The sequence below is a fragment of the Curcuma longa genome, chromosome 15, assembly GCF_044706935.1.
Source record: "Curcuma longa cultivar G26 ecotype Majalengka, Jawa Barat chromosome 15, ITB_CL_G26_1.1, whole genome shotgun sequence".
In the NCBI taxonomy this organism is placed as follows: Eukaryota; Viridiplantae; Streptophyta; class Magnoliopsida; order Zingiberales; family Zingiberaceae; genus Curcuma; species Curcuma longa.
The window spans coordinates 2,008,582-2,018,895 of NC_133875.1; the positions used below are offsets into that span (position 1 = coordinate 2,008,582).

The 10,314-nt window shown below is 40.7% G+C and overlaps 1 protein-coding gene across 3 annotated transcripts; it reads left to right on the plus strand.

Moving 5' to 3' along the window:
* On the plus strand, positions 1 to 10,094 carry LOC141845840 (uncharacterized). Of its 3 annotated transcripts, none has more exons than XM_074733840.1 (6): positions 1 to 382; positions 462 to 549; positions 1,081 to 1,142; positions 3,312 to 4,769; positions 8,438 to 8,499; positions 9,733 to 10,094. In XM_074733840.1, exon 4 carries the CDS (start codon positions 3,320 to 3,322, stop codon positions 4,328 to 4,330), a length of 1,011 nt encoding a protein of 336 aa, XP_074589941.1. In that variant the 5' UTR covers positions 1 to 382; positions 462 to 549; positions 1,081 to 1,142; positions 3,312 to 3,319; the 3' UTR covers positions 4,331 to 4,769; positions 8,438 to 8,499; positions 9,733 to 10,094. The 3 variants fall into 3 exon arrangements, with proteins under 3 accessions (XP_074589941.1, XP_074589942.1, XP_074589943.1); XM_074733841.1 differs by having other exon boundaries at positions 9,737 to 10,094; XM_074733842.1 differs by lacking the exon at positions 8,438 to 8,499.
* The last annotated feature ends 220 nt before the right edge of the window (positions 10,095 to 10,314 follow it).

A 10,314-nucleotide genomic window follows, 5' to 3' on the forward strand; every position in this document is an offset into this window, starting at 1 on the left:
ATCGCGATCGGGCCGTGCCCCCTTCCTTTAGCCGCCGTTGCCCTCCTCTGCCGACCCGTCGCGTCTCTCTTCTTCGCGTCCTCTCCTCCGCCCGACGCCGGCGTCGTCGTGCCTGCCCCGCCGGTTGTCAGTGAGGGCGATCCGAAGCCTCGTGCTGTCTTCCTTCTTCGTTGCCGATCTCGCGATTGACGCGCGATTCTTCCCAGCCGCGATTCCGATCTCCTCTTCACCTCTGATCGCGTCCAAGAACACAAGAGCTCAGAGGTTTCGCTGCCCTATTACTCCACTCTGTCGCCGAGCTTGGCACCAGCGCGTGGTGGCCATCCACTGCCGCTTCGATTCTTGCCGGAGCTAAAGAACGCTGGGGACTAGGAAGTGATCGGTAAGGGGACGAAACCTTGGGAGTTTTCTGTAGCTCTTTGATTTCTTTTAATCTGATTGAACTCTACAACCTGGAACAGATCGATTCAAGGGGGTTCTCCTTGAGTCTCGACCATGAGGGAAGGAGAGGGAGGAATCGAATTAGGGAACGATTGGAGTTGATCTGAGGTGAGGTTTCTTTCCTTTAATCTTGGATTCTGATAGGTTTTAACTCTTACTGCCTGATTATAGTTTTTGTGGGATTTAGTGGGAGTTACTGTTCTATAGGATTTATGGGATTTTGGTTTCGGTGTGTGGATGGATTTAGGGCAGCACAATCGTATCAAAGTGGTTAGAGTAGTTGGTGATTAATTTGTTGGTGGAATGTGTTAATTCGGTATAACTTTGTTGTTTGTCGTGGGATTTCCATTGGATGGTGGTATTGATATGTAGATTGAGGTTAGGTTTGGTTGTGCTGTTGGTTTTAGGGTTTCGGTTGATTTTGGATGAGTTGAATCCGGTTGTTTAAATATGGATTTAAGTTAGTGGTATTAATTGGTGAATATAACTAATTAGTAAGTTGGTTAAGCCGTGTTAAATTAATTAGGTTGGTTGTACTAATTAGGTTAGGCTAAATCTGATTTAAATCTAGGTATGACATTAGTGTGATTTTATTAGTTTAATTGTTGTATTTAGGAATATTATTTATTTCTTTTTCAGGACCTTGATTGATTGGTGGTCCTGTATTTCTGGGGTTCAATTGTTGACGATTGTCTGATCAGGTGGGTACCCTGTACTTGGTTAATACAGGTTTTCTTTCAGTGCATGATCTATTGCTGTTGTATCTACCCTATTGCTATGTCTGCTACTTGTGCTATTTAGCTAGTTGATACCTATTGATATTAGTTGCTTGATACTTGTCTGTTGACCTTTAACATAATATGATATTATTCTGTTGATACTCTTGTGATCTATGCTAATTACTCAGTTGATACCTTATATCGTTCGTTACTTGATATATGCTGATTGACCTCTGATTGATCTATCCATTGATAGAACAGTCTCCACTTTATATTGTTGACCTATGATGACCCATCTTGATTCCTGTTGATTATGCTGATTTGTTGTAACTATTATATGTTGAATGATCAGCATAACATCTACATGTTAGTAGTAGTTGTTGTTGATAGCATATTGGCTGTATTTGTTGTTGACACTCCCCTAACACCGTGTTGAGGTGGCATTTGGGTGAGAGCAATTGTTGCGCCATTGTTGGGTGCGATCAGGACTGGCTATATTGCCCTCCTGTGAGACACTGCCTGCTCCCCACCTGTTTAGGGTATTTAGTTGTTTGAGCCTGTGCAGTATGTCTTGTTGTGCGCCTCATTTCATTGCACTAGGTGAGTGATTGAGGATGGCGAGTGCAGACAGTGACCATGCATGTTGCCTGTGATGTGTGTTGCATGTTTGTATGCATTTGCTATTATGATTACTATTATATTGCACTGTTATTTACAGCATGTTTGTGTGTTACTGTTGCACTTGATTGATATATACCTGCTGCATTGTTTGATATGCCATGCATTACTTAATCTTGCATGATTCTTATATCTGTTATATACTATTGATCTTTCTTTATTATCTCAGTTGATTTAACCTGTTCTATTGCTATGATTCCTGTTACCTGTAGATTATTCCTGTTACCTGTTGGTTATTTCTGTTATCTATTGATTATTCCTGTTACCTGTGAATTATTCCTGTTATGTATTGATTATTCCTGTTGTCTATTGAGTATTCCTGTTACCTGTTGATTACTCCTGTCACCTGTTGATTATTCCTGATACCTGTTGATTATTCTTTATCTTCTTTATATATATTCATTCTGGACTGTATACTCTTGTTATTCATACTGATCTATCTTTTCATGCACTTTTATTTTGTATCCATTGAGCATCTAATGCTCACTATCCAGACCCTGAGGTTTGCTTTATTTTCTCCTCAGGTAGTAAATAGGAGGTTTACTTGGAGCTTGGAGAGCTGGCCGACTGTATCCATCTCACATCAGAAGATATTTGTATGGTTTGAGTTGTACGGATTCTGTACGTTCGATATGGTTGTATTTGTGATTTGTTGGATTTTTTGTGCGTATCGAAGTTTTTGGACTTGTATTTGTGGTGGTATGGTTTGTTGGATTGGTTATGTTTCTGTTGCGTAGTTTTTCTATCTTATGTGGAATTGTCGTTGTTTGCTTATCCAGGTTTTGTGTGCATGTGATAGTTCATGGTTGTGGCCGTGTAGGCCTTACTATTTATCTGTTTATATTTATCTTGTATGGATAGGGACATGTAATCCTTATTGTGTCCGTGTTGGCCTATTTGTATTCATGTATTCAGGGAAATGTCATTGTTACAGGGGAGATGTTGTCGAAATTTTTTGACGACCTCTTGGGACGTGACAATTTAGTAGTATCAGAGCTTAGATTCATTTAGGTTCGCATTTGTTGGATTTTCGTTGCAGTCGGAGCCTAGTTTTACGATTCTTTTGGATTTATCGTTGTATCTGTATCCATTTTTTATTTCTATTAGATTTATCGTTGTGTTTGTGTCCGTTTTCAATATCTGACGGATTTATTATGTGTTTGTCGACTTCGAGAATTATCATTGCATCTGTAAGTTTATCTGATACCAATTGTTTGGTATTAGAGCATTAGGTTTTAGGATCCATATTAGACTAGGCATTAGGTTGTTTAGGAGTTTCATCTTATTAGTTTTAGGGTTTAGGTTTAGGTTCTTTTTGAGTTTGTCGTCGTATTGGTTTTGACGAGTTTTGGTTAATTGATCCAAGTTGTGAGATGGACAGACAACGCCATGAATTCTCCAAGCAATTGTAAGTAAAATTCCTAGTATCTTTATTACCATTTTTAGGAATTTATAGTAGTTGTATATGACCAGGTGATATTATGACCCGTGGACATCGAGGACGAGATCGATCATTGAGACGACCTGTTACACTAGTAGAGTCGAAGGTTTCCGAGTATATTATGGATAATCCAGAGATATCCTTGTCTGATACGGTACCGGCGACAACTAGCAATACTGTGGATCTGAGCCGCATACAGATACTGGCAGAGTCCGTCAAGGATCGGTTGACATTATTCCACGGGGGACCTGACCCATGGCTTGCTTGCTTTTGGTTGGAGAGTCTGATTGATACATTTGAGTATACCTCTTGCACGGAGGCAGAGAAAGTTGAGTTAGCAGTATACCACCTTCGCGATCAGGCTGTCATATGGTGGGAGACTATGAAGACTGTATTCGGAGAGCGGGATTTATCTTGGTCATCCTTCCGAGAGGCCTTTAAGATGCAGTATTTTTCAGCGGCATTCTGTCAAGAACGACGTCAAGAGTTTCTGAGCCTTAAGCAAGGCGACCGCTCAGTTATGGACTATCATATGGAATTTTTGAGACTTGCTGAGTTCTGCCCATACTTGGTAGCCCAGGATAGTGATCGGATGTTCCAGTTCACTCAGGGACTAGCTGCATACATTCGACAGAGGATGTCTGATTTTACAGTCCACACGTACAGAGAGGCGGTGGATTGTGCTTTGTTTATTGAGATGTCTCCGCATCAGATAGAGCGTGAGAGAGACGCAGAAAAGTCGAAAGGTCTGAGTTCACAGCTATCTGGTCAGAAAAGGCCAGCTCAGGGATCCAGGACACGGTATTCTTCTAGACGACGAAAAGGGAAACAACTTGCGGAATCTACCAGTGAATCTCAGTGGAAGAAGGATAAGGATAAGAAATGCCATCGGTGTGGATCGCATAGCCATCTAGTGGTTGATTGCCCATTGGATCACTCTATCTGTTACTTTTGCAAACTTCCTGGTCATATAGTCAGAGACTGTAGTCTGAAGGCTCAATTGGAGCCTACTGACGTTACATCTTCTGGAGGACGTCCTATACAGCAGTGATCGCAGAGGACACAGAGGACCAGAGCCCCTCAGCAGCAGCGACCCCTGTCACCTCAGCCACAGATACATCTACCACAGGGGAGGGATTATATAGCTATACCGACAGCATTTCAGGACACCAGCAGTTCAGAGACGCAATATTTTTCACAGCATTATCGGTCAGCAATGTCTCAGCCATATATGTTATCAGCAGATTCTCAGCCAGAAATCTGTTATGCGGCGATGCCGATGCAGCAGCAGCCACCAGCAGCATCGATTTCTTACAGTGTGCCTCCTCCTTATGTTCAGCAGACGACACCTATATCCCAGAGTCAGTTCCAGCCAGAGCGGAGGCAGACCACATTTTATTCAGCTACTCAGCCTGCTAGCGCGGAGGTTGATCAGATCTATGCCATTACTCGAGAGGAGACACAGCGGGCCGACAGATCGATCACTAGGGGTATGGTTTCAGTTATGCTATATAATTGCTGATACCTTGATAAATACGAGTAGTTTATATTCATTCATGTCTAGATTATTTTTAGGGAAAATTAGGCGAATTTTGATGATTTGATCGTGTAGTCTGGCAGTTTCTTTATCTTCGAGCGAAGTGCTGACTACAAATTAGGAGATTAGAGGATGTTCGTTGGAGTTCGACGGTCATACCCTTACGGTGAATCTTCAGGTGGTGAATATGATGGAGTTTGATATCATTCTTGGTATGGATTGGTTAGCCACTATCATGCTACGATGAATTGTCGAGTTGAAGTGGTTACCTTCCGACCTATGGATCAACTCGCATGGAAATTCATGGGTACTAGGAGTGAACAAAAATCCATTATTCTGGCAATACAGGCATAGTAGATGTTAGACGGAGGTGTCGAAGTTAGTTATTGTTTCTAAAGTAAACAGAAAAAGATATTGGTTCTCGTTCATCCGAGGTACGTATCGTTCGAGAGCATCAAGATGTGCTTCTAGATAAACTTCTTGACTTGTCATCTTAGAGGCAGGACTAGTTTACCATTGAGGTAATTTCAAGCACAGTAGCAGTGTCTAAGGCTCCGTATCGTATGATTTCGAAGGAGTTAAAGGAACGGAAGTTTCAGCTACAAGAGTTATTACACCGAGGTTTTATTCGTCCTGAGGTATCACCGTGGGGAGCTTCAGTCCTAGTTGTGAGGAAGATTGACGGATCTAGGAGATATTGCATCGATCACCGTCAGTTGAATATGGTAACGGTCAAGAACAAATATTCGTTGCCACGTATTGATGGTTTATTTCGATCAGCTGAAGGGTTCTTGTGTACTCTAAGATTGAATTACGATCTAGTTATCATCAGTTCAGAGTACGAGATGAGGATGTGCAGAAGACATCTTTTCTCACTCGATACGGATATTTTGAGTTTTTGATGATGCCGTTCGGTTTCACCAATGCTCCTACCGTATTTACAAATCTGATGAACCGGATTTTCTTAGAGTATCTGGACCGGTTCATTATTGTCTTTATTGATGATATTCTACTATATTTTCGCTTGGAGGCAAAACATGAGCAGCTGTATGCAAAGTTTAGCAAGTGTGAGTTTTGGATTTTTGCTGTGGGATTTCTCGGACACGTTGTATCGAGCCGGGGTATCTCTGTTGATCCTTAGAAGATAGAGGCTGTTATTAGTTAGGAGCAGCTCAAGTCCATTCAAGAGGTTCGCAGTTTCTGGGTTTAGTCGGATATTATCGGAGGTTTGTGGAGGACTTCTTCCGAATTTCTACACCGTTGACACGTCTGACCAAGAAAAAAAAACGAAATTCGTTTGGTCAAGGGTTGGTGAGATGAGTTTCCAGGAGCTGAAGCAGCGGTTAGTGAGTGCCCGATTCTGATGATTTCGTCAGGAGATGACGGCTCATACTGTACACCGATGCGTCATTTCAGAGATTGGGAGCATTATTGATGCAGCGTGACAGTGTGGTTGCTTATGCTTCTTGTAAGCTGAAGGACTACGAGAAGAACTACTCTGTTCACGATTTAGAGCTTGCCGCTATTATCTTCGTTCTGAAGATTTGGCGACACTATCTTTATGTAGACACATCATTCTAGGTTTGTGATATATCCGGGTGATACTTGTAGGTATCGGAGCCTGAATCACTCGTATTGGTGGAACGACATGAAAAGATATCGTCGATTTTATTGCGCGATGTTTAGTGTGTCAGCAGATGAAGGTTGAACGAAAAGACCAGTCGGGTTTCTTCCGGAGATATCGATATCGGATGGAAACGGGAGTATATTACTACAGTATTTCTACACTATAGTATGAGGATAGTAAATTTGGGGATCAAATTTTTATTAGTGGGGAAAATGTAAGATACCGACAATTTTATTGTAGTGAGAATGGAATTTGTCTTGCAAAGATGAAATCAACGAAACCAAAATGGGTCAAATCCGAAATTGGTTGGTTGGTGAATCAAACGATTCGGGTTGAACCAACTTGGTTTGATTTGTGATGAAAGAGGTTTTGACAAATAAAAGGGATGGGAAGATTCGTCTCGCAAAGATGAATCAAATGAAACTGGTTTGGATCAAATCGGAGGTCATTTGGTTAGTGAACCAAGCGAACCAAGATTGAATCTGGTTCGCTACAGTAACCGGTTTGATGGTTATAGTAAATACTACATTTTAAATGGATTTAGCCCAACCCTAACCCAAGTTACTGTACACTCCTCGTTAAAATGTGAAATCGCGATCGGGTCTTTCCCCCTTCCCCGCGATTTAGGGTTTAGGGTTTAGGGCTTCCTTTAGTGGCCGTTGCCCTCCTCTATCGACCCGTCGCGTCTCTCTTCTTCGCGTCCTCTCCTCCGCGATGAAACTGGTTTGGATCAAATCGGAGGTCGTTTGGTTAGTGAATCAGGCGAACCAAGATTGAATCTGGTTCGCTACAGTAACCAGTTTGATGGTTATAGTAAATACTACATTTTAAATGGATTTAGCCCAACCCTAACCCAAGTTACTGTACACTCCTCGTTAAAACGTGAAATCGCGATCGGGTCGTGCCCCCTTCCCCGCGATTTCCCATTGTCTGCTTCCTTTAGTGGTCGTTGCCCTCCTCTATCGACCCGTCGCGTCTCTCTTCTTCGCGTCCTCTCCTCCGCCCGACGCTGGCGTCGTCGTGCCTGCCCCGCCGGTTGTCAGTGAGGGCGATCCGAAGCCTCGTGCTGTCTTCCTTCTTCGTTGCTAATCTCACGATTGACGCGCGATTCTTCCTAACCGCAATTTCGATCTCTTCTTCACCTCTGTGATCGCGTCCAAGAACACAAGAGCTCAGAGGTTTTGCTGCCCTATTACTCCACCCTGTCACCGAGCTTGGCACCAGCGCGTGGTGGCCATCCACCGCCACTTCGATTCTTGCCGGAGCTAAAGAACGCCGGGGACTTGGAAGTGATCGGTAAGGGGACGAAACCTTGGGAGTTTTTCTGTAGCTCTTTGATTTCTTTTAATCTGATTGAGCTCTACAACTTGGAACAGATTGATTTAAGGGGGTTCTCCTTGAGTCTCGACCATGAGGGAAGGAGAAGGAGCAATCGAATTAGGGCGCGATTGGAGTTGATCTGAGGTGAGGTTTCTTTCCTTTAATCTTGGATTCTGATAGGGTTTAACTCTTATTGCCTGATTATAGTTTTGTGGGATTTATTGGGAGGTCCTGTTCTATAGGATTTATGGGATTTTGGTTTCGGTGTGTGGCTGGATTTAGGGCAGCACAATCATATCAAAGTGGTTAGAGTTGTTGGTGATTAATTTGTTGGTGGAATGTGTTAATTCGGTATAACTTTGTTGTTTATCGTGGGATTTCCATTGGATGGTGGTGTTGATCTGTAGATTGAGGTTAGGTTTGGTTGTGCTGTTGGTTTTAGGGTTTCGGTTGATTTTGGATGAGTTGAATCCGGTTATTTAAATATGGATTTAAGTTAGTGGTATTAATTGGTGAATATAACTAATTAGTAAGTTGGTTAAGTCGTGTTAAATTAATTAGGTTGGTTGGACTAATTAGGTTAGGCTAAATTTGATTTAAATCTAGGTATGACATTAGTGTGATTTTATTAGTTTAATTGTTGTATTTAGGAATATTATTTATTCCTTTTTCAGGACCTTGATTGATTGGTGGTCCTGTATTTCTGGGATTCGATTGTTGACGATCGTCTGATCAGGTAGGTATCCTGTACTTGATTAATACAGGTTTTTTTTCAGTGCATGATCTATTGCTGTTGTATCTACCCTATTGCTACGTCTGCTACTTGTGCTATTTAGCTAGTTGATACCTATTGATATTCATTGCTTGATACTTGTCTGTTGACCTTTAACATGATATGATATTATTCTGTTGATACTCTTGTGATCTATGCTAATTACTCAGTTGATACCTTATATCGTTCGTTACTTGATATATGCTGATTGACCTCTGATTGATCTATCCATTGATAGAACAGTCTCAACTTTTATATTGTTGACCTATGATGATTCATCTTAATTCCTGTTGATTATGTTGATTTGTTGTAGCTATTATATGTTGGATGATCAACATAACATCTACATGTTAGTAGTAGTTGTTGTTGACAGCATGTTGGCTGTATTTGTTGTTGACACTCCCCTAACACCGTGTTGAGGTGGAATTTGGGTGAGAGCAATTGTTGCGCCATTGTTGGGTGCAACCAGGACTGACTATATTGCCCTCCTGTGAGACACTGCCTGCTCCCCACCTGTTTAGGGTATTTAGTTGTTTGAGCTTGTGCAGTATGTCTTGTTGTGCGCCTCATTTCATTGTACTAGGTGAGTGATTGAGGATGGCGAGTGTAGACAGTGACCATGCATGTTGCCTGTGATGTGTGTTGCATGTTTGTATGCATTTGCTATTATGATTACTATTATATTGCACTGTTATTTACAGCATATTTGTGTGTTACTGTTGCACTTGATTGATATATACCTGTTGCATTGTTTGACATGCCATGCATTACTTAATCTTGCATGATTCATATATCTGTTATATACTATTGATCTTTCTTTATTATCTCAGTTGATTTAACATGTTCTATTGCTATGATTCCTGTTACTTGTAGATTATTTCTGTTACTTGTTGGTTATTTCAGTTACCTGTTGATTTATCTATTGAGTATTCCTGTTATCTATTGAGTATTCCTGTTATCTGTTGATTATTTCTGTTATCTATTGATTATTCCTGTTATCTATTGATTACTTCTGTCACCTGTTGATTATTCATGATACTTGTTGATTATTCTTTATCTTCTTTATATATATTCATTCTGGACTATATACTCTTGTTATTCATACTGATCTATTTTTTCATGCACTTATATTTTGTATCCACTGAGCATCTAATGCTCACTACCCTGACCCTGGGGTTTGCTTTGTTTTCTGCTTAGGTAGCAAATAAGAGGTTTACTTGGAGCTTGAAGAGCTGGCCAACTATATCCATCTCACATCAGAAGATATTTGTATGGTTTGAATTGTACGGATTCTGTACGTTCGATATGGTTGTATTTATGATTTGTTGGATTTTTTGTGCGTATCGAAGTTTTTGGACTTGTATTTGTGGTGGTATGGTTTGTTGGATTGGTTATATTTCTGTTGCGTGGTTTTTCTATCTTCTGTGGATTTGTCGTGGTTTGCTTATCCAGGTTTTGTGTGCATGTGATAGTTCATGGTTGTGGCCATGTAGGCCTTACTATTTGTTTGTTTATATTTATCTTGTATGGATAGGGACGTGTAGTCCTTATTGTGGTCGTGTTGGCCTATTTGTATTCATGTATTCAGGGAAATGTTATTGTTACAGGGGCGATGTTGTCGAAATTTTTTCATCATTAAATAATTTTAACTTTTCTATATCATAAATTAAAATTATATGCATATATTATAAATTATTAAAACCTACTTTAAATTGAAAAAAAATGATATGATCAATAATATAATTGAAATAATTAATTTTGAAAAAAAATTTTATGGAA